The sequence below is a fragment of the Mya arenaria genome, chromosome 13, assembly GCF_026914265.1.
Source record: "Mya arenaria isolate MELC-2E11 chromosome 13, ASM2691426v1".
Classification (NCBI taxonomy): domain Eukaryota; kingdom Metazoa; phylum Mollusca; class Bivalvia; order Myida; family Myidae; genus Mya; species Mya arenaria.
In genome coordinates this window covers 17,220,138-17,245,466 of record NC_069134.1, presented here as the reverse complement: position 1 = coordinate 17,245,466, position 25,329 = coordinate 17,220,138, and the positions used below count along the sequence as shown (strand labels likewise).

At 33.7% G+C, this 25,329-nt stretch overlaps 2 protein-coding genes across 4 annotated transcripts in view; one reads left to right on the top strand and one right to left on the bottom strand.

Moving 5' to 3' along the window:
- The window catches only part of LOC128212984 (HAUS augmin-like complex subunit 3), a 22,960-nt gene extending 12,222 nt beyond the window's left edge, over positions 1–10,738 (bottom strand). Inside the window, exons 1-3 of one of the 2 annotated variants that reach the window (XM_052918432.1) lie at positions 10,571–10,738; positions 6,708–6,909; positions 815–928 (exon numbers count right to left, since the gene is read on the bottom strand). In XM_052918432.1, the coding sequence (XP_052774392.1) occupies positions 815–928; positions 6,708–6,883 (290 nt within the window). In that variant the 5' untranslated portion in view covers positions 6,884–6,909; positions 10,571–10,738. Of the gene's footprint in view, positions 1–814; positions 929–6,707; positions 6,910–8,526; positions 8,695–10,570 lie in introns of those variants that run through there. The other variant, XM_052918431.1, reaches the window with a different exon arrangement.
- LOC128212981 (telomere-associated protein RIF1-like) lies at positions 8,780–25,329 on the top strand. Of its 2 annotated transcripts, none has more exons than XM_052918427.1 (18): positions 8,780–8,895; positions 11,866–11,924; positions 12,399–12,487; positions 12,833–12,996; positions 13,257–13,321; positions 13,757–13,842; positions 13,968–16,434; positions 17,081–17,137; positions 17,756–18,879; positions 19,182–19,259; positions 19,550–19,777; positions 20,542–20,658; positions 21,035–21,145; positions 21,578–21,670; positions 21,963–22,103; positions 22,774–22,949; positions 23,561–23,651; positions 24,014–25,328. In XM_052918427.1, exons 2-18 carry the CDS (start codon positions 11,866–11,868, stop codon positions 24,124–24,126), a joined length of 5,259 nt encoding a protein of 1,752 aa, XP_052774387.1. In that variant the 5' UTR covers positions 8,780–8,895; the 3' UTR covers positions 24,127–25,328. The 2 variants fall into 2 exon arrangements, with proteins under 2 accessions (XP_052774387.1, XP_052774386.1); XM_052918426.1 differs by having other exon boundaries at positions 8,784–8,826; positions 24,014–25,329.

Below are 25,329 nucleotides of genomic sequence, written 5' to 3'. Positions count from 1 at the left end.
TTGGTACACACATTTCATCCTTGTTGACTTCATCAATAACAATATCTAAGTTGATGTGTTGAATAATCAAAAATGTTTCAAAACAACAAAATTGCACTAGTTTGTGTATGATACATACTGTGATACTCCTAAAAGTGTAAGATGATCTCAGTGAGCTTTTAAAGTATTTTTTTTTAGATATTTTAAAGAGGTTCTAACATATGAAATCTTGGTCACAACATGCTGAATATAGTCATATGACCTTTGACCTCAAAGTGTAACGTCATCTCAATATGGTGAACATTTGTGGCAAGTTCTTTCAAAATCCTTCAAGCAGTTCAAGAGAAATGGAGCCTACACAAAATATAGTCCATATTGACCTCTAAGTGTAACCTCTAAGTGTGACCTTGACCTTAAACCTAGCTGGTTGTTACATGAGCTCTACACATCATCTCAATATGGTGAACATTTGTGGTGAGTAATTTAAAAATTCTTCAAGCGCTTAGAGATATTTAGCGGACACGAAATGTAGTCATATGCCCTTTGACCCGTTAGTGTGACCTTGACCCTGAACCAAACTTGTTGCAACATGTGCTCTGAGGTCTAAGTCTGGTAAACATCCATGAGTAGTTTATTTCTAAATCCTTCAAGCAGTTCAAGAGATATGTGATAACAGACAGATGGACCTACAACTCGAGCAAAAACAATATGTCTCCCAAAACATGGGGAAGACATAATAACTCATTGTAACTGAAAGCATAATTGCTTAAATATCAATGTTTTATTTATTCATCAAATGAATGTTGAGTGTAAATAATTTTTTGAATATACAAACTTGAGACTCTCTTCAGAGGCAGTTTCATCTTTACTAAAGTCCAGACTACTGAGAGCTTCCTCAAGTTGCCTCCCTTTCAGTACTACCTCCCCTGAATTTGACAGGGCTGCGTACCTGAAAAATTAAAGAATATTTCTACGACTGTTCAAAACAGACCCTAAACAAAAGACTGACTCTTTATTTTTGTATATGCTATATTATAAAATATGCTACAAGTGCATTTGCTTTCTATTTGTATAGAGTTTATTTTAGTAAATTTTACAATGGGAAATATCCCTAAATTGATTTTTTTTCCCATACCTAATTAAAACAGTGTATGGTTTACACAGTTTGCAATGTTAGATGCAGTCATCGATATTAAGACTTTTGACTGAAACAAGCCAGAATGTTAACACTAGTGATTGACATGAAAAAAACAAACAAGCCCTACTATATAAAATCCAGAATTTGAACAAGACCAAATAGCATTTTACACTGTATCTCAATAAGTAAGTCCATCAACTGTCCAAGCGATAATAATAGACAACATTGCGTGTAAATAATTTTGTTGTGTGTTAATTTTGATTGTTTATATCTGTAATGTATAGAAACAAACTATTCACTTATACTCAATACGAACTCAGCAAAAAAAATGTTTACAAACTATGAAAATCTAAATTTCCGTGACTGTCGCTATTGATATAATGTAAGTTTGCAGAGTCGATTTTAAGGTTCAGAGTAACTAAAAAAACAAAATTTTGAGTTTGTTAACCAAACCATATATATCTGCTTACTGTAAACATGTTTTTTTAATCATGTATATGTTTATACAGTTTGAAATCCTTACTGACACTTCTGTCGCTGAATTTTTTGAATCCAATAAAATTGCCGTTACTGCAATTTAGTATCTTGTTCAATATCAGATAAACCACGACAATACCTATGAGAATGTACAATTGAGTAATTCAATCTATAAGCATATAAAACAACATCAACCCAAATGGATGCCAGCATCGTCTGCTTCATATTTCATTAGTCTTCTTTTAAATGGAAAACTCGAAAGTAAATTGACAAAATATCCGTTACCTAAATTTGACCAATAACTCTATTAAGAGACAATACAATTATTATTGTATTCAGTAGTTGCCACATTGACAACATATGTTTACTGTTTAAAATGTTATTTAAACTGTTTTTAAACGTATCAGACATGTATTTAGAATAATAAAAAATTTCCGTGACCAAAATTTCCGATACCAAAAACATTTAATTGACAATAAATTAAGGTTACCTGGAATGATGACGTATTTAAGTGGCGTCATGTCTTTTGTTGTTCAGCCATTTTGTTTCAATGTCATTGGGAGTACGCACGGAACATGTATTGAGTATATACAGATTTTGAAGATTTGGTTGGTAAGTACATGTTTCTATTTCTATTGAGTTAAACATTTAACACCATTTTACAATATTGTGTTTGCATGAAGCTCAATAAATGATATCAATTGACCACTTGACACAAAATAAAGTACCTCATATTTGTGTAGGGTTTACTAAGAGCCGTCTGAAATACATAAAATTTCCGTTACATGACAGTAACGGAAATTTGGTTTCACATGTTCCCTTCGGTCTCTTAGTCAATTGGAGAATATTGTCTTTACAGCTGTATAAATTAATTTGAAATTAATTCATGCAACAACAAAGCTAATATGTATGCAAGTTTGCAACATCACTTGCCCAAAATAGTCATGTTTAACTACGATAGCTAGAGCTTAATGATTATTATTATTTTTGTAAGTATATGGGTACACTAAAGAGCATCTTACCGTAACTACGGAAATGTGATAAATGAAATATTTGTATATCTAAATGCCCACATGATATCATAGATGTTTGTAAACTATCTTGTTTTTGTAGCATATACCATATACTGTAGGGCATTTGTGAACGTATTCCTGGTAACGAAAATTTCATGTTTTGGTAACGGAAATTTTATATTTTACAGATTGTTTAATTGCAAGGATGGTGAAGAGTAGGGCTGAAATTCAGAGAGAATATCGCCAAAGGTTGAAAGAAAAGAATAATTCTGACTATCTGAGAAGGGAGAGGGACAGGAAAAACAGGAGTTATGTTCCTTCGTCGTCACTATCTGAAAATGACAGGGAGGAACGGAATCGCAGAAATAGACAAAATCTACGGCGATATTATCAGAAGAAAAGAGCTGAGCGTGCCAGAAATTCAACACAAGAGACAAGTGGATATGAGAGTGACGAACATGATACAACAAATGAGCGAGGGAGAATGTTAGTCAGAATGGATTTTTCAAACAGAGATAGAGGGAAAAGAAAGGGTGCGTTGAAGCGTTGGAAAAGAGACAAGTCATTAGCCACTTCCCGCGTGAGAATGCTTGAACAAGAAAGGGACAAGCTTTTCCGAAAATATCGATCCACCCAACGTTCATTACAAAGGCTTAAAGTGCGTCTTAACACAGGTCAAGCAAATGCAGAGATGACACCAAACAAGGAAACAGAAAAAGAAATGAAAGATGCAAAACTTGATAAATTCCAGAGGGAAAAGCTAAAAAAATCCCTATTATTTGGACATGTCCTGGCTAAAGAAATCAAGGAAACTAAGAAAGCTACACCTATGAGTAAATTGAAAGCACTGCACAGAGTAGTATCTGGAAAAATAGTGAAAAAATATAAATTCATCAAGCATTTGTCAGATAAAACAGGATTGTGCAGGCATCAGTTAAGCCGGAGTATCACTAAAAACCACCAAATTAGAACCAGTAGAAGGTCAAGTCGACTACAGAAATACAAGAGTGATGTAGTTGAGTTCCTCAAGCGTGAAGATAACAGTAGGACACAACCAGGCAAGAATGATGCCAAAAGGGTCAAAAAGGGAGAAAAAGTTCAAGTACATATTCTCACTGATTACCTGCACAATTTGTTTAACAAGTTCAGATCGGAAAACCCTGACACAAAAATGTCACTCTCGTCATTCTGCAGGTGTCGCCCAAAATACATATACAAGACAGCATTTACTAGTAGATTGTCCTGTTTGTGCACAAAGCATACTAATGCTGCCCTAGCTGTGAAAGCGCTGCGTAGAGCAGGAATGGATTTACCATTAAATCCAGAAAGAGTTGCCAAAGACATGCCAACACATGAAAGCATGGAAACGAAACTATGTGAAACAATTCCCATAAGCCAATGGACAAGAGTTGAGGTAGAAGAAAGGGGAAAGAAGAAATCAATTACCCGAATTGTTGAAACTATTATGAGCAAAGATAAGTTCATCTCCCATTTTGACACCCAGATGGTAGACTTTGATGAACACGTGAAAAGAATGAACACTCAATATGAGCAGATAAGACACTTGAAACAAAATCTACCACCACACGAAATGATAGTTCAAGTCGATTTTGCTGAGAATTATTCGTGCCGTTCTTTGGAAGAGGTGCAAAGTGCATATTTCAATCAGACGGCTGTAACACTACATCCAATGGAGACTGGAAACCGGCGAACTGACTCCTAAAAGTTACATAACAGTTTCGGATGAAATGGCTCACAAAGCGTCAACAGTCGTCACTTTCATTGATGACATAATACCTGAACTGAAAAAGATTGATGACAAGCTTATCACCATCCACTATTGGAGCGATTCCCCTTCGAGTCAATATCGCAATAAATACATATTTGATTTTATATCAAACCATGAATGTGTTTATGGATGTAGTGCCCGATGGAATTATTTTGAAAGTGGGCATGGCAAAGGGCCTTGTGACGGGCTAGGTGGAACATGCAAGAGAATGGCAGACGAAGCAATACGATGCGGAAAAACAATAATACAGGATGCTCAGAGTTTCTACGATTGTTTCCAAAACACTCTGCAAAACAAAAGACACAATCATCTCTAGGAAGGTCCTGAGGCCGGTAAAGGGAACTATGAAAATACATGCCGTGATAGGTCAAGGTAGTTCGAAGATACTGACCAGAGATGTAAGTTGTTATTGTAAAGAGTGTCTTAGGGGCAACATGTGTGACACTTGGAGAGCTGCGAAAACTCAAGACACTGTGGTCATTGAGGGAGAAGTTAATCATTCAAACGAACATGTTCAAGTTACTGCTGAAATAACCAGCGAGACAGAGAAGGTTGCAGAAGAAAGCTATGAGATTGGTGAATTTGTTGCAGCTGTATATGATGGAACCTGGTTCGTTGGCAAAGTTAATGACAAAGATGAAAATGAAATCGAAATTGACTTTATGGAAAAGAAGAAACAGCTGTTTCAGTGGCCAAGACAGAAAGATATCATTTGGCTCAAACACATTGACATTTTATGTAAACTTGAGCCACCAGTTGCTACCGGAAAGTCTAGAAGAATGTTTAAATTAGGAGATGGGGTTGTTGATTTGATTCTCCAACAGTTTCAGAAATGAAATCAGTACATAATTTTACAAGACATTGTTGAAGAAAAACAAGTTGTGTTACATGTTAACAGTTACGTTGATTGCAAATATACTATATTGTGTGTTATACTCAAAGTAACACTTTTATGTGTGGCAAAATAAGAGTAGATTCAAATGGATGTTAAAGATAAACTCTTTAGTTCATTCATTTATCTTAGAATGAACTAATCAAACATATCAAAATGTCCGTTACTTTTTCATAAATTTCCGTTACTAATGGATATTTAAGCACAAATATTGTAAGGTATGGTTTACATTTATAGTTTTTATATGACATAAAAAAAGCCTTTTGTAAATAAAACTAAGTATTAAACTGGACAAATGATAGAACATATCCATGATTTATGTACATTGATACAGTTAAAACTGCATTTAACATCCTGATTATTGCTAAATAGTTTGAAATCTGATTTTTTTTCCCTAAAACAGACAATAAACAATTGGTTTTTAATTATTTTCAATTGATATGTATACAATAAAATTGAAATAACCTGAAATTAAGTATAATTTTGGTACATGTTTTTGAAATGTTTGCTAATAAATTTCCGTTACCGAATCACTGCTTTTTCTTTACTACCATTTGTGATGACATGCATCATAATTGAATATTAAACAACCTTGTATGTATTACTAAACAGATTCGCAAATAAGCAAAATAATGTTGTTTAATTTTGGAATAGTATAATAATTAGTTTTCACGAATGAACGCCTGAAGATATTTCTGGTGTTATTAAAACAAAGGTTTTTTAGAAATAGAGCCATCTAAAAAAAATATATACAACAACCAACTTATACACAAATATTATCAATTTCAATCCTTCGGACAGAACATGACACTGTTTGCAAAATAAAGGGTATCTATATAACATATGTGATTATATTGCATTCTAAATTCACTACTTGAATGTTAGATGTCAATATAACGGAAATTTAAAGTTAGCTCATTTGCTTTAGTGTAGTGGTGTTGGCAAATCCAAAATATCTACCAAACCTTACACGCAATGCATTCGAAATTCTCGTTTCAGCATTAGGAAACATTTCAGAATAAACATAATATAAAATATATTGTTTGTCTCAAAGTAAGAAAATTCATTGTTTTATTCTCCTAATGGATTTACTTATTGAGAAACAGTGTTTACCAGTTTCGGGTTTGTGCTAATTTTGGCCACTTCAGATGCACAAGCTCAATGGTCATAATTGCCGCCCCACCCTTATAAAATATTCTTTTTTATATGAATCTATTTGAAAGTGAAAAGCAAGAAGCTGATTAATAAAAAGATATCTGGATTTATCAATTATGAGGGCCTAAAATATTTGTATTAGTGCCGAGAGAAATACAGCTTATCCATGAAACTGTCCAGTATCATAATTCCTTGTTACAACAGGGATAATTTCCCAGTAAATCTGAAAGAGGTTTTCAGTTTTTCAGGGTCATAATGACTTACTCATTCAGCTGTTTGTCAGAGAGAACATTGGATGTATTGATACTGGTACAGAACCAGTGTAATAATGGTGACAGTGCATCATTCTCAAACATCCAGTCAAGAGCCTGGGGTTCTAGCGAGTCTGCCCCTGGATAGCCCAACACGTGCAACCGCTTCACAAGCTGGGCTCCACTCATGGCATCAGCTACTTGTTACAGGGATCCTGAAAAGTTATAATTACGTAAAAAAAATCCTTCTTTCTATTCTGTAATTCCAACACCTAAAAGTAGTTCTGGAAGAGAACAAATATACAAGTTGGCACAAACCAAGGTCTACCATAACACCTGCATAGTGTCTTCCAAGTTAAACAGGTTAGTCAATTAATTGGACTATGTCAAGATGGTTCTCTACTAGTCCAAATAATTTCATGTCAAAATGATTTTTGTTTACTATATTTGAAATGACAAAGCCTTTTATATGGATAATTTGAATCCCAATACTTATGTCTTTCAATGAATTGTTTAAACTAGTGTGCTCTCACAGTTAAGACTTATTTGATTTTGAAATTGGAACCAATAACTTACTCGCAAGTGACCGACTCGCATGCTGTATTTTACAACCGCAATCAAGTTGATTGGGAAAAATGAAGACTACATGTAGATTACTTTGTATAATATATTTACTCAAGATGTGGTTTCATTAAAAATTCAGCGAGAGAGCAATTTATGACAGTATCCCTGGAAAGCCTTACAAAAATATGACACATGATGTACGAGATATTGATATAGGACAAGTTAAAAATCCTCTGGGCTATTGTCAAAAAACCCTTGTTCTCTCCCCTGGCAAAGCCTCCAGAAATATGGAATGTATAGTAAAAAATCAGAAGAAGTATTACGATTAACTATTGAATAATAATAATATATATGTAATTTATTAAGGTATAAACTAGAAAATATATAATGATACATGAACAATATTTTATTTTCATTACTTTCAATTATAGCTGGATACAGCAAAGCTGATATAATTTGTATTGGCTGAGACAGTTTTACATCATACTGTGGCGTATGAACACTTTCAAATTCTAAAATTGATGTTTATATATATCTAAGTTTATTTAAGGCAAAAATTTATACTGATAAACTTTTGGTTAAAAATCCAATGGGTTTCACTGTTTGCTAAATATGAAGAGGCTGTTTAATGAGTTTTTAAAATGTGCTTTGTACATGTGATAAAGAACCATTTACCATTCCTGGGTTATAACTAGTGCTATCATTGAAAAAGCTCTAATTGGGATGGAACCCAGGGCCCTCTGATTCAGAGTCTGTTTTGCTAACCATTCTGCCATTCCACCAAGTATGAATGGCAAAAAGCATTTGGTGTTGTTATTCACTGAATTCTCACAATGTTTGTATCAACCATGATCAACATAGTCCTCAAATTTTATTAGCCCTTTTTAGGTCTTTGAGTTTTTTAGTATTTATCAATGTCAATGGCTGGTTAGTTCCTCAACACCTTTAATCCTAGCAGTATTAGTCCATAAAACAGCTGCTTCAGAGCCTTTGACAATTTTTTGTTTAGGCGCCAATGAATAAATGTCAAATCCAAATGATGAAAGTTCCTTAAACAGGCATTACTGTAGCTAAGTGTTGTCTGTTGGGGCGTTTTGACATACGGACGTTTTGACCTGCAACTCGCAAGGTGGTCTTTTAAAAAAAAATCATTACAACACGAAAGCATTGGCCATTTAACCACGAACCTACAACAAATTGAAACATGCAGATTAATCCAAATAAATACTGTACATGTATACTTGTTGTCAATAATACTGTACACTTACAGTCAATATGCATCTAAGCTCAGGTGTTATCAAAATATTTTCATTTCAAGAAAATCAATAGTCATAACATAATAACAATGGAACAGTCATAACACACAATAAAAAATAACAATCACAAAAATAACTATGTCCAGGTTATGAGACTTATTTCTTCTGATCAATTTGCTTATGCACCGATGTAAAATGTTGTTAACGGTGTCTTGATTGGTTGATGGAGTATTTTTGTCCAATCAAAACACATCTTATATAAACCGGAAGTTTTTATTTGAAATGCCGCGGCGGTCCGTCAGAATCCAGAATGTAAACAAAAGTTTCGTTTGCAACTTCGCATGCAACCTCTCAGAGCATCAGACTAGTCTTGCATGAACGGTACGAAATACTTGATATAGAAATAAAAAGTAACTCTATTCACCTTTTATAAGAAAACTTCAAAGTAATCACTGTTTGCATTGGGCACGATCGTCGGATCGCTACTTCGTGGCTGCATCTGTCATTACATTAACTTTTGATGAGTTCAATTTCTAAATATAAATAATATTGAAAAATGTCGACCTCAAAATATAAATAAGGTTCTTTTTTCTTAAGATCACCAATATTCTCACAATATCTGCATATATTTGTAATGTAGTCACGAAATTACATGACGTTTTGTATAGTGATCTGCGTTTGTATTGAGAGATGATGGGAAATGATTTATACTCAGTCTTTAACAAAATGGTCATGCTTTTCTGATAATGAATGTTACAAGTTATATAAGAACATGTAAAGAAATGAAAAAAATGAACTGAAATTTTAAGTGCATTACACCCATCGCTGTCAGTTTAAGGTACACCTAGGCTAGTCATTGTCTTTTGATGATTTTTGTACTTTATAGGGTCAAGACATCCACATACAAGCTTTTTCATAAAGATCTCAGCGCAAAGAATCTTTTTGTATCCTTCACGCAGCACATCTTATCATTCATTTCAGAATGTAATGGAAATAATGATGATACCTTTTCAAGAGAGTATATTATTTTATGTGATGATGCCAATTTTTCTTTTAAACAGATGTTATGAACCACTGAAATTTGTATCACGGTTGTCTGATCTGTCTGTCAAATCTCCCTTAAATAGCTTGCATACACGTTTAAGACGTGATAAAATCTATCTAAAATTGCAGACTTTCAGGAAAAGTATGATCATCATTTGTTTCAATGCCATTTCTACACTTATAAGCGTTGGGATGTTCCTTTTAAACGTTTTTGATTTTTATAAATTCATTATGAAGTAAAATATCTCCGATGATAATCCTTAGAATAAGACTAATTTAGAATGTTGATAGAATACAGACACTCAGCACAGTTTGTAATGCTAAGGGAGATCACTGTATCTGCGTGGCAGGTTCCACAAAGAAAAACCAATTTCGAAACATTTATTCAGGAAAAAATGTACAAGAAATCCACATCACTGGCAAAAACCATTTTATTTTTCATATTTTTCTTTGAAAGCAATGGTTATACTGCCAAATTTGATTGAGTTTCGAACATTTTCAGCTACGTTGGATATGTGTTACCCAGATCTTTTCAATACATGTATGTAACAGTTTGTTTAATATTATGTTTTGGCTACAGCCTACAGGAGTAAATCAAATGTACTTCTGCCTTACAGAAACAAATAACAAATGTCAAAGTGATTTAAACATTTTCTTGAAAGCTTATTATTGTGGCGACTGTCAGTCTTAGACATTTAAGAAAACTATTAACAAGTTAAAACAACTAAGCAACACAACCTAAAATAAAAAGTTTCAGTAATGAAAGCATAATTTTTTTTCATTATTTAGTGTGTTTTTCTTCCCTTTATATGTAAGTACTGACATTGTTCAAAGGTTAATGTAGAGGGCATTCTTCACATACCATGACAACTCTTGCTTTTGGCTCAAATCACCTTGAACCACTTAACAAGTCAGTTACTTAAAAAAATAAATGAATTGAATTAGAAAATTAATGGAGTTTTTTAGCTTTTAGCTTGACTATTCGAAGAATAAGGAGAGCTATTCTACTCACCCAAGCATCGGCGGCAGCGGCGTTGGTGTCACACCTTGTTTAAGGTTTTGCATGTAAGCACCTTTAAGTCATTATCTCAGTGAATACATCATGTATTGCGTTGGAACTTTAGATCTATGTATTTCCAACTATCTAACCTACTAAATTAATGAAGTTAGATAACACTTATTAAAATTTAATGCAAATAATTGCCCTTTATTATTTGACTTAGAAATTCTGGTTAAGGTTTTGCATGTAAGCACAAATAGGTTAATATCTCAGCAACTACTTGATGTATTGCATTAAGACTTTATACAATGGTACTCAACCATCCAACCTACTAAATCAACAAGTTAGATAACTCTAGTTTGCATTTAATGCAAAAAAAAATGCCCTTTATTATTTGACTTAGAAATTCTGGTTAAGGTTTTGCATGTAAGCACAGATAGGTTAATATCTCAGCAACTACTTGATGTATTGCATTAATACTTTATACAATGGTACTCAACCATCCAACCTACTAAATTAAACAAGTTAGATAACTCTAGTTTGCATTTAATGCAAATAATTGCCCTTTATTATTCAACTTAGAAATTCTGGTGAAGGTTTTGCATGTAAGCATAGATAGGTTAATATCTCAGCAGCTACTTGATGTATTGCATTGAGACTTTATACAATGGTACTCAACAATCCAATCTACTTAAATAACCAAATAAGATAAAGTTCTCTAGTTTGCATTAAATTCAAATTATTGCCCTTTTTTATTCGACATATTCGAATAAATCATAAAGACTTTATACACAGGCTCCCAACCATTCAACCTTCTTAATAAATCAGAAAAGATAACTCTGTCTTGCATATTATATCATTTTTGCCCCTTTATTATGCGACTTAGAAATTCTCGTTACCTGTTTTGCATGTATGCACGCAAAGGTTAATATACCAGCAACTACTTCATATATTGCATTGAGACTTTATACAATGGTACTCAACCACCCAACCTACTTGAATAACCAAGTTAGATAACTTTATTTTGCAAAAAATGGCCCTTTATTATTGGACTTAGAAATTCTGGTTAAAATTTTGCATGTAACATTTATGTTAATATCTCGTCAAATACATCATGTATTGCATTGAAATCTAATCTAATTTTACAGTGAGCCATGTTTCGCCAAAACCTTTCAATCCTTACACTGAAAAGCGTCGGAATAGTCGAGCTCGCTGTCTCTGTGACAGCTCTTGTTAGTAATATTGTTCACATTCTTTTGACAATTTTGGCCTTGTTTGTTAACTTAGTATTCTGTTTACACTTTCAGATGACTTCATCCTACTCAAGAGGACACAGACTCAACCCTTTGAAAAAACATATTGGAAGGTATGGCAGTTTAACCTTATCACTGGCACCATCAAGTGTCAGCTTTGTTTGAAACCTATTTATTTTATTGAAATACTTGATGCAGACCATGTTCATGGTTTTCCAAATTTCTCTTACCGGTAAATGTTTGATATTTATAAATTGTTGTGTATATTAGAACTGGTGTTAAAGAAATGTTTACACAAAAAATATTTAATTTTTTTTTTAACGGTATATATGTTTGAAAAATCTGCCAAAATTAAAATAAATATTTTAACTCGTTGAATTATATATACCGGTAATAGTATTTGTATATTAATTGAAATATTTTTTTTGGAACATGAACACTACAGATATATATCATGTTGCATGTTTGTCAAAATATATCTTAAAATGTGTTATTTTTTTATTTTGGCTTAGCCTAGACTAATCTATATAATTAAACGAATGTTAAGATCTATAGATAAGATATATAACCTGATGTTTATTTGATAGACGCACTGGGAAGAATGTGCTGGCTGGAAAAAAGATCAGGAGAAATGCGGATGGCTTGGACAACTTTGATGACTACATGTCAGAATCAGGTATATGCATTGATGAATACATGTCAGAATGTGGTATTTTCAGTATATAAGGTATGTTGAATGTGTATTAAACAGGGCTTCCTTTAAGAATTTCAAACTGGTTGTATGAACTTCATTACTATCACTTTTAGAAGTTTCCTTTATGTGGAGGTTTAATTCTCTTCAACAATAATATATTTTGCACTATTTTTAACTTTTAAGTTTCAATTTGAATAATTTGCAAATATAACTAGCTAACTTCTATGTTATATTCAAACTATTAATTTTATTTCAAGACATGTCTATTTTTTGACATCAGTTATGCATCGAATACTACAACAAGCTTCATGTATAACGCAATTTCAGATGCTGACCTCACACGAGATGTTGACTGCATGTCTGAAATCCATGAAGAGTCAGAAGGTTCACAGAGCTCCCAAGGAGATGGAAAGGAGAATTTCTCCCGGGGCTACATGACTTCTCTCTCCCAGGGAAACTATACAGCCAGCCAGCTGTCACAGTTCAGTCAGGTAGGTCAGTTGATTGGGGAAATTTGGCATTGTATGAAGAATTATTACATATAATAAAATATTGCATGTACCCATTATAAAATATTGGCACAAACCATTATAGGAGGTAAAAGGTTTTATTGCTATTTTTTGTACTGTCTGTGTATGAGGTTATCTGCTCAGAGTTTAATACCAACACAACTTTAAATGTAATTTATTTGGAATTGTTTATCCATTTTGCCTTCTCCATCTAATTTAAATACATATATCTTTCTTTTTAGGGCAGTAAAATTGAAAATCGATCTCGATTTGCTTGGCTTAGAACAAAAAACACCAAAGTTGGCAGGTATGGTTTATACAGAATATTACATCCCAAGTCATGTTACATTTTCTTGTTGCTGGTTCAGGCTTGTTCTTTTGAGAAATTTATTCTCATAGCCCTGATATGGTTGTGATGGAAAAAACTCATCTTTATTCTTGGACATAATGCAAAAACATTCAAGGCTTTTTTTGACACCTGACTCACATAATATCATTGACAACATGCATCACTAGCAAAGGTCATCATATTAAAGTATGTAGCTGCTCAGTTAAACCTCTTCTCCAGCAGGGGAAAAATGTACAAGTCTTGGCTTTCACTGAATGCTTTTGTAATACTGTATACATGGTGTATTATAAGCTGTGTCATATTAAGAGAATCTTTTCATACTTATTTTTGCAATTTTCTGTGTGTGTGTTCTACACAAGTTTCTGAATAATCATTATTTTCTATTGATTGCAGGAGGACTGGAAAGGATTATGCACACAAGGACATAAGGAAAGATGAGCATGGTTTAGAGGTCTTTGATGATTACCTGTCTGAGTCTGGTGGGTAAAATTCATTTCCTCAGACTATAAATAAGCTATTTTAGTTATTACTCTAGCAATATGCAGTCTTAAGGTATATTTTGGAAAAAGGATATCATCATGTTATCTGTGTTTATATGTTTCAGATGTGTCTACATATTCTAGATATAGTAGTGGCAGCTCAGATTTGAAAGCGAGTAGATTGGAGATGGACAAAAGTAGTCGTCAGAGTTTAGGAAGAAATGATTCTGATGTTTCTGCCCATAAAGTATTAAGAAATGATGTTTCAAGGCAAGCTGGACAGTCTCACTCAGACATGGTTGATGGGCAAAACACTGACAGTCCATCAGATGCTGATGAAGAGACAATAGAAGAAAATGTATCACATTCAAAAGAAAGTGTATCAAAGACTTTAAGTCAGCATGAAAGGCTTGACAAAGACATCAGAAGTGAATCTGAATCTGTATCTTTAGAAGAAAGTTCCAAATCAAATGTAAGGAAATCTCAATTGGGAACCACAAGTAAATCCAGAAGTACTGACAGTGTGCATGTAGTTGAAAACATAAGTAATTTTGTAAATAATCAGAGTGCAAGGACAAGTTTAAGTAAAACTCCCACACCAAGAAAAAAAGCAAGAATAAATAATAGTGATACAGGTGGTAAACACGAAAAGCAGTCAAGTCAAAATGATGTAAAAACCACCAGACCTTTAAGAAAATCTCCACGAAAAAGCATTTCAGCCTTGAAAAGTACTGTAGAAAAATCTAGTGAGAGTGACAATGTTGATTCTGAAACTGAAAATGAAGAAGAAACAACTGAATATGAAAACAAACATGAATCTAGAGAAAGAAAGAGTCAGACATTTAAACAAGCTGTTCAAACATCTGTAGAGAGTACTGAGAGTGATCATGTTGATAATCAAGGTGAATATGATAATGACAGTGGAGAACATATTGAAGACTCTGGGCCCATTGCTGGTGAAGAAAGTAAGGACCTTGGCAGAAGGAAAAGTCTGAGTTCTGTACGAGCAAACAGACAAATAAAAAGGTCGTCAAGAAAATCCCCAAGTAAAAACTTGTCAAAAGGTGGAATAAGTGACAATCAAACTGAAGATCATGAAGAATGTATTGAGGGTGAAGAGAATAAGAATTCTGGAAGCAGAAAGAGTCAGAGCTTTTTACAAACAAGCAGGTCATCAAGAACATCCCTTAGAAAAAGCTCTAGAAAAGGTAAAACCATTGAAACTGAAACTGAAGATGATACAGAAACTATTGAGAGTCAAAAAGATATAAGCAAAAATGCAGGTGGAAGAAGAAGCCAGAGTCATGTGCAAACAAACAAATCATCCAAAGAATCACTGAGTAAAATAGGCTCAAGTTACGAAGGCAATGTAGATCATTCAAAGAAAGGTGATAATATTGACAAAATCAAGGAAGATGACAAAAAGGCACCCCAAGCTAAAGAAGATGGTAGGAATTCTTTGGGAAGAAACAGTCAGAGCTTTGTTCAATCTAGAAGGTCCTCTAGAAAATCCCCAAGAAAAAGCTCAGCAGCTCAGCTAAATATTTCAGAAAAGTCGAACAATGAAAGCGATAAGTTTATGGAGAGTGGCCCTGTTGAAAGTGAATCTGATGGTTATCAAGAGACAAGTGAGGGTAAAACAGATGTCACTAATAGATCTGGAATAAGAAAAAAACATGTATTTGTAAAAACTAATACTTCACTTAGAAAATCCCCTAGGAGAAGCTCATTAGGAGCAGACATCATTGGAGAAATGTCTGAGAGAAGAGTTAAAACTGTAGAAAGTAACAATAACGATCATGACCTGGAAGAAGATGAAAGTGATGGTAATCAAATAGATACAACTGAAAATGAAACAAAGCAGGCTAGCAAATGTCAAGATTCAAGAAGACAAAGCAAGAATTTATCTGAAACAGTCAATAAAACAGACGGTAACATTCATGAAAAACAATCTAAATCTGAAATCAGAATTGTGTCCAGTGAATCATATCAGGATGACGAGGTTGAGCTGGAGAAACATGATACAGTGGAAACTGAAGACAGTGAGGTCCAGACTGAAGAACATGATACCGAGGAAACTGAAGACAGTAGGCTCCAGACAGAAGAACATGATACCGAGGAAACAGAAAAACATGATACCAGGGAAACTGAAGAACATGATACCGAAGAAACTGAAGACAGTCAGCTCCAGACTGAAGAACATGATACGGAGGAAACTGAAGAACATGATACGGTGGAAACTGAAGAACATGATACTGAGGAAACTGAAGGACATGATACGGAGGAAACTGAAGAACATGATACGCTGGACACTGAAGAACATGATACCGAGGAAACTGAAGAACATGATACTGAGGAAGCTGAAGAACATGATACCGAGGGACATGAAGACAGTGAGCTCCAGACTGAAGATGGTCAACCTCAGTCTGGTGATGAGCCTGCAAATGACAGCAATAATGACAATGATAATGATCTCAGCCTTGCTCCCTCCCAGGCGCTGTCACATATAGACCATGCTGGCAACAGAAGTGGCTCAATCAGCAAAGTGGATATTCCGTCATCAGTTGTCAGCTTTAACAGAACAAAAAAAAGGTATTTTATTGATATGAATGACTGAACCACATTTGTATGTACCAACAGTAACTCTTTCCAACAGGTCAGGACTATTTTAAATTAAATACCAAAAGTTGATCAGTGTTTACAAAATCACATCTTATTTCCACTGGGAATTTCAAGGGCAAGGTGCATGTGCAGAAAAGTAAAATTATTAAAATGATTTCAATTTTAATTAAAGTCTTACAGTTAAATCTTTTTTGGTTTAAAAAGAGTAAGAACTTCTACTGTCAAATTAAAATTTGACTTCTTTTGTATACATCATTTAGAACCAAAAATTTTTTGCATTATTTATGCAGAAAATGAGCTAGAATTTATTATAACAATATATTATATCTCATCTGAGTTTTTCCTTTTGAAAATAACGCAAAATGGATTCCCAGTTAAAATAATTTCTGTTTATGAGTATAGATAAATATACCAACGCTATTTTTAACCTTACCAGGATTTACATGGTAGACAACCCAGTAAATTTTGAATGGAAAAATGTGCAATACATCAGTATGTAAGATTCAATGCGTTGTACATAATGATGTCAATTTTATGAAAGTTTTTACAATTTTCTTTTTTTATTGCAATTGTGTCATCATATTTCAAATATCTGATTTGTTTTTGTTAATGTCAGGTTGTCATATTCTGCGATGGAAGCCAGTGATGATTCAATTAAATCTAGGAGAGACAGGTTAGTTGCGACTTTGAGTTTACCATGATCTACTAAAACAGAACATTTATCTTTCTGCTATTAAATGAATGTAGTGAATGTACATGTATCTGTTAATATTCAGTTAAATGAGGTATGATAATGTATAAATTGTGTCACAATGACAAAAATCCAATATATATAGATATATATACTATGGGCAGTTATTTAAAACTTTTTACATAAAAAGTACACAAAATATGTATTGAAATGGGCGAAATACTTCACAAGTATATACAAATAATTCATTGGTGAACATGTAAGACTTACATGAAAACTCTGAACTGTACAGTCTATCACGAAGAAAGTGATAACAAAATGATGTTTGGTTTTAAAAATAGTTCCTGTTAATGCTGACTCAATTCACGACAACATTTTCATTCATTTCCGTCTGTAACAGTCGAGTGGGGATAATGTATGAAAGTAACCTTTTAGAGTTTTTTTATTGTTATTATAGTTTCTTTACATTTAAGGGTGCAAACAGTTTTCTACATTAAAATGTGCTGTATGTGGAAGTCCTTATCAGTATGTCAGAATCATTATTTTTACTCTTCAAAGTGCAATAGTTGATACTATCGAAAATTGTAAAAATGCTTTCAGAATCAATCAAGCCAACGCTGAATTAAAACAAGATGCCAAAAGTACAAGGAGTTCATACAGCACAGAATCTGAGTTTCTGAGCATAGCAGAGCGAACAAAGCATCATAACAATCAAACTGCAGCAGCAGATGAGTTGGACGACGACACTGACAGCATTATAATTGTTGAAGAAGTAAAACATAAACTAACTGCTAGAGAATCACCCAACAATCAAACACAGAACAAATCAAAGAGAAAGAGCAGTGTGAATCATGTGAAATTAAAAACAAAGTTGAAAAAGCCACGTGCAACCAAGGGCAGAAAGACAGCTAACGTTGTTCAATCTGAAGCTGTCGATGCCGTAAGTAAAAAAGATGTATATAGAAAGAAATCAGCGAAAGTCAGTGTTAGTGTAAATGATGTGTATAACATAAATGTTTCTGATGACTTGGAAGGTGAGGATACTTCTAGACTTGGTGAAAATAAACATGAAAAAAGCGTTAAGGAAAAACAAAATACTAAAACAACAGCAAAACCTAATGAAGTTATAGCGGAAGTGGTTTTAAAAAAGAGAAAACTTAGCTTTAGTGCTTGTGAAACTGCAGGCTTAAGTGATAACATTGATTCAAATGTACATGTTCCACAATATAGTAACATCGATCAAGGAAGCCCTTTAGGAGTAACAGCTGGGAAGAGAAAATCATCATCTGAAGAAGATAATGACAGTTATAGTTATAAAACTAGTCCTAAGAAACAAAAAACTAAAAGCAACAGAAAATTGAAACATACTTCTGATGAGAGCATTTCTAGGAAAAAATCTGTAAAGAAAGTTTTGAAAACTAAAAATAAGAAAGATTTAAAGACTGATTCCCTTCAAGAATCTGAAGATGCTGAAATTAGTCCAAGTGAAAGTCAAAATATGGGAAAAAAGTCATCCAAGAAGAACAAAAACAACATTGAAAGTGAAGCCAAAAAATCTAAACAAAAGAAAAAATCTGCCATTTTACCAAAGGGGCAGAAAAAAGGGAAGAGTAGTTTACCCGAAGATGATGATGATGATGGTCTTTTAGTAGATGCCACAGGTGGCAGTCAACAGTTTAGTCCAGTGGCGTTAAGCACACCTGCAACTGGACACAAAAAGAAGGGTATGAAGGGTAGTTATTGGGCCATTTTACCTTGCTTTTCTGGCTTTTGATTTATGAAATTCAGTTAACATTGAATTTTATTGAAAGGTAAATAATTAAAAGTATATAAATTCTAATGACCTCATTCATGAAGCTAGACCTTTCCATGAACATTTGCACTTAAGATAAAATGTGTACTACCAGTGTACTGTAGTCAAAATTCTGTTGCGGGAATCTAGCCTGATTCCCTGCAAGGCTGTAGGCAGGTATATTTACTGTGTAATTGGACATTGTAATTGTCAATGTTTGCTTATACATTTTAGTTTCCACCAAATTCGGAAGTGGCGTGTCGTTCCGTCATAGATCAATGCTGCCCGAGGATAATGGTTCTTGTTATCTCAGTATGTATACTATTTTAGTTTATCTCGTATATATGTTGAACAATAATATTACTAATCCTAGTATTACTATGATGAAATATTTCAGTCATGTAAAGTTGCTGTTGAGCATGCTGCTTTTAATGTAAAAAAAAATGGTCTGTGTTGTAAAGTTCAGCTGTGGTTATTGGCTTACTGCCCAGATGTTTTACATGCCAATTAACTGCAGTATTTTGATGTTTGAAACGAAAAGGTTCTTGGTGACATTCCGAATATATACTTTTTCCCTTGTACCATAAAATTTCCATTTTCAGGTGGAATGAATGTAGAGGTCGAGGTGGAGCCGTTGTCGGACCTGACTCCGTGTATCTCTCGCCCTGGGGCTGCCCGCAAGTCACGTGGCCGCCGGGTCACCATCTGCCCCGAAAAACCTCAGGAAAATGTTATCCAAGGAGATGGACCAGAAGAATCTGAGGACTGGCAGGAACAGGATATGAGGACATTTGTAGCCAAAAAGTTCCGACACAGCATGGGATTGTCTGGTATGTTGAGCTATTTTCATTCTGCTGTGTAAGAATAGAGATGTGTTTTAACTAAGCTTCTAATGCAGTGTGTATACCACGTTATAAATTGCGTCATTAATGCTAAGTTGGAAGGCAATATTTTGCTTCGAAAGAAGACATTAAACAAAGATAACTTCACTATTTTTCACCATTTTAAATAAAACATAGCGCAGTCTATGCCGCTTATGGAGCCCCGCATTCGGTCTTTTACTAGAGTTTGATTGCAAGTTTAGTTTCTTTAAAACACTTTGAAAAACCTTAGTACAATACGGCCGTTTGACGGAGCACTGTCTAAACATTATTTCAGAAACAGGTTTGTCCAAGTGTTTGATATAACTAATCACCTTATGAAACTTTGGTAATAAAACGAAGATGGGGCTCTTTAAACGGCATAGACTGCCCTTTGTTTTATTTAAAATGGTGCAGTATAAGAAAAGTTATGTTTGATTTAAGACTTTATTCTAAGCAAAAAGTTGCATTGCGACATAGCATATATGACGTAATATATCACGTGGTATACACACACTGTAATGCAAACCTTATATATGTGGTGTTTGGTCTTTTACAAATATTGAAAGAATTTTAGTATACTGTGTTGTTGACTTCAAACATAAGATCTTATTAGTCATGGAAATTAACACAAATAAGATTCTCAATTAATTTGGAAAATGGTCTCTATACATATTTAATTTCATCATTGCTTGCAGAATACATGTCCATCAATATATGTTCTGATATTTCAGTGACTGGGTTACCAGATACTGACTCAACCCCACAACACATATGTGAGACAACTCGGCGCGAGTCAGTGAAAGGGTCTGCTGAATGTACTGAAAATGGCATCATAATATCTGGCCTTAGTATGTTGACTTAGGGCTATTCCATTTAAACATATAACCCACAGGGGAAGGCACTTTTAAAATATACCACACCCCTACAGAAGTTAATTAATCTTTTTGGGTCCAAATTAGAGAAAAAAGACACCCACCTATATACTATTTAAATAACTGCCTTCCTACCGTTGGTTATACATATCTCTGGAATAGCCCTTATTTCGTGATAATGTCCTTAAACATATTTTTTATATTTATTAAACCTAGGTAGAGGTATACATACGTCAATTTCTTTTCGAAGGTACTCACTTCCAACACTGTTTATAAGTTTCTTTAACAGTACAAATCAAGCACTCAGATCTGACAAAATAATTGAATTAATGCATTAATTTTGTATTTGCAGTCCACCCAGAGGAGTCTGTTGACGGACTCCGGCGCTCAAAGAGAACACGCCTGCGTCCCATCGCCTGGTACAAGAATGAGAGGGTCGTCGTTGAATTATCTGACGAGTCAGGTAGGATTTTATGTGTTTCACATTATCTTCTTATTCAAAATGCTTTAATAATAGGTGTCTTTTTTAGCCATCTCAACATTCACAATTTTCACACAAGTTACTGATATGTGTACACAAAAAATCAACTTCATTCCGGGTTTTGATGTTTAAATATTTCTTCTTAATTTTGACAATTAAAAAATTCAGAGGCAAATTAATTTTTATAAACAACCAGTAAAATGAAAGAAAATTAATCATTATCAAGTATTCTAGAAAATCATGATGTATTGATTTTTTAAGAGAATGTTTGATAGTTCATTAGCTCATTTTATATTTTAACATAAATCAGTTTCAGATATGTAAACAATGATCAATCAAAATGGCCATTTACGAGTACCTGTATTCTGGATTATCATGGTATTTTCCAAGTCCTTAATGCTAAAGATGTTTCAGGTCCAAGAATTGTTGGTGTAAAACCAGCCAGTATAGACCATCATATGAAGATAATGGAGGAAAAACGCAAGAAAAGGAAGCTCATGTTCCAGAGTATGGCTAAGTGTATCTTAAATTGTGATAAAGTTAATGGGTTATATAAACTAGTGATGACATCAATGTATTTGTATTTATAACTTAAAGAAAAAGCTATAGTGTAGAAATTCAGCATGTTGTCCTATCAATGACTTTAAAAGCCTTTGTCCAATCATCACCAAATTTGGTCAGAATGTGTATGGGCATTATATTGAGGACAAGTTCGATAACCACCCATGCACTTGGTGTTCTAAAAAGAGGACAAGAGTATATTGCAAAGTTGACACTTTAAAATTTGCTTTTTCCCCAGTCCGCAAGCAAAGTACCAGAAGCAAGGATTTGAAGCAGAGGAAGTTGTCGATCCATGGATCTCTGCCGGATGATGCTGTAGAGGATCCGGATGTCTATGTTTCTTGCGTCAACCAGGCCACAGGGGCCGAGGATGATATTGGTAAGCTTGCATGGTTAAAGTGATTGGTGTGCATATATTTGTTTGGTTCTTATTTCTTTATTTTGTGTTAAACCATTTCCACAAGGTAGAATAAATGTACAAATGTTCAACGCCATGATACAATTTCTCCCATATTCACTGAAGATTTTCCAAAGAGTATATTATTTTTTAATCATATTTTTTCTATTGTATTGGACAGACGTTTTGCAAGTCATTCTGCAAGGCAGTGTTACCTAAATGCAGAAACTTATAGCACATTAACACGGCCATCAAATACAAACTTAACTTTGATATTTTAAATTTCATTCATGAAATTAGTTAATGACGGAAAAGATAACAAGAACACATTATGTACCATTAACACTAATATAACTTGCCTCTTGCAACACAAACTACACATACAGCAATAATAGCTAAGAAACATTTCCAATTGGCCAAGCAAGTCTTTGCAACATTTTTTTTTTGACCTGGCTGTTGAACTTGACACTCGAAATATTTGGCTGGCGAACCAGCAGCGGCCATATGTGTAATGACAAAACACATTGTTACATATTTATGTATGGCCAACTTAAACATACTTTAATATTTTATCAAAAAGGTTTTGGTACCTTCTGGCGCCAGGTTTTGAGTGTATTCTAATTCTGTTATGCTTCCATATTGTTTGTTACAGAATGCATTGCCAAGGTGGACAGGTTCAAGCCAACCGGTCCCAACCAGAGGAGCCCCACGTCCCGAGACCCATATCTGCTCACCCACCAGTTAAATCACCACTGTATGTCGTTGGGGAAGCTAGAACTTCGGCCTCATGCAACCAAGCCAGACCATCTCAATGTCCATGACTTTGTGGTATGGTTTTGTCCTGTATCTTAGTATACATTCATGTACAATTGAAGTTGATGTCAAAATAAGAATATATTCATTTTAAGGAAATTTCAGCAAACTAATTTCAATGACAATCATAATAAATGGGACATGTTTTAAGATCAAAATCGGCTTATTTTTATATTACTAAATCATTTCTGTCATTTTATGTTTTAAGTTTATGTATTTTGAATGAATTGAAAGGAATTTGAGATGTTCATGTTTGATACATATACTTTCAAAATAGATTCACCACAATGATAGCCTTTATAGAATGGTGATTTTTTTGTATTGGAACTACCAAAAAAAATAATTATAGAATAGAGCATGTACCATGTTGAGGGTTCCAAATATGACTTCTTAATTTCTAAAACAGTTCATTGATTATAACAAATTATAATTAATAAAATATAAAATTCACATATAGCAAGAAGTAACTTTATATTGAAATATTCAAGGAAATGTCATTTATACTAGTATGAATGAATGAAGACATATATAGTACACACCAAAATTAGAGGACAGTGGTATAGATATGTAAGAAACAAAAGACTAACACAAGTTATTAACAACAATTTTTGGATTTTCAATTTCAGTGTTTTTCCATAGAGTATGGGAAAGTTCTGGTGAAGATCCACCAGACAGCTACTGTGTTGGAGACAGGTGATTCTTTCCTCGTCCCAGTGGGTATGTAATCATTAACCGGTTATGAGATATAACATGTATCATTTATGCATACCCAATAGTCTTTTTTTCAATGAAATATCACAATATTCAATGCCATAGGATGGTTGTTGAACTGTAATAGGGATCATGTTTGACCCCAATTAATGTACATTTATAGCCTTTAACTATGCAGAACAAATGTTCTGTAGTGATTTTCAATTTAATTACTTGTATTGGTTGCTCTTTTGAGTTCATTTTTCCCGTTTAAAATGAATATCATATACCAGCTGGCAGTGTTTTTTTTGCTATACACAGAATATTTTCCTGAAAAAAAAATATTAAAGAAGTTTATATTAAAGTATGTTGTTGTTGTTGAATTTCAGGTAACACGTACAGCATCAAGAATCTGCGAGATGATGATGCGAGACTGGGATTTGTGGTTGGGAAAAGCTCCAGTATAGCAGAGACCGCCAGCTTACAAGACGACACCAGCTGAACAACACGAGGGCTGTAGACTTTAGGTTCAGCTGGAATTGTATTGATTGACAGGAGTTTTAGGACTTCAGGCCATGAATATGGCTTCTTAGTGTTTAAGAAATTATTTCTGTTTATAATAAATATATAACAAAATTTATTGTGGTGAAATGTGATTTGTTTTAATACCTTGTGGTAAGGGAATTAAGATTGTTCGAAAAAGTGGGGCCTGGTGAATTGATGATGACAACTTAAACTAGTTTAGTATTGGGGAAATATAAAAAATTTCTGCTATTATCTCTAAATAGCATTATGTTGTATGTATGCATTATATAACATATGCAAATATGAAGTTTGCGCTTGTAAATTTGATTGATTTACTACCGTATTTGTTGTATATGAGCATGTTAAAGCATATTTCTGCGATATATTATTTTGTACTGTAGAGTGAACTGTTACTTATTATAACATTGTAATTTTTTACTATTGTTGCTGATAACAGGAAATGAGTTAAGGTTAATTAGCTTATACTAAGTTATTCTATAAACCAACACCTATTGACCATTGTTTAACTATAAGGCAGCTTGAGACAATACATTGATATGTGGAAAAGTTAATTACTGGTGTAAGAATTACCGGAAAACAACAGCATTTTTTATCTTGTTAATGCTAAACATGTAGTTGACGATCAATTATGTAAATAAAACATAGGAAAACATGTACTGTTACTGTTACATTTGTTTCCTGTAAAAATAAATAACCCAAAATCACAAAGCACCAGGCTGGATAATATATGTTTGTAAAATATTGTGCTCCCTGAGTGCCGCATGAATAGGAACATTTGAAAGACTCCATTAATGTGTTACAAAAAGAAATGCATAAAGAGACTGTGACCTTAATCTGACTTCTACTGACCCTAAAAAGACCAACCAATGTTCTGAACACATGGGCAATTCATTGGTGCATGACATGACCAACTGTATGTACATATTCTCAACGCAGATACAGTCAATTTTTGAAAAATCAAGTGTCATAACTCTTCATTAATTGAGCAAAACAGGCATCTCAACCTTAGTTTGATTATAGTCTGATCACATTATTCTCTCTAGAGCTATGGATCTTGCTTTTTTTTTTAAAATTGGTCAATTCCATTCTTACCAAATTCACAATACACTTCAGACTGTAAAATCTTAACAATTTGGTTTTCAAAATCAGTCCTTTAATT

Bases quoted from the DNA above. Each gene is read 5' to 3' on its own strand.
- LOC128212981 (XM_052918426.1), top strand. From the start codon at position 8,797: ATGCCGCGGCGGTCCGTCAGAATCCAGAAT. The intron at 11,925-12,398 runs GTATGGCAGTTT...TTTATTTGATAG, and splicing joins TTGAAAAAACATATTGGAAG to ACGCACTGGGAAGAATGTGC. The intron at 13,322-13,756 runs GTATGGTTTATA...TATTGATTGCAG, and splicing joins AAAAACACCAAAGTTGGCAG to GAGGACTGGAAAGGATTATG.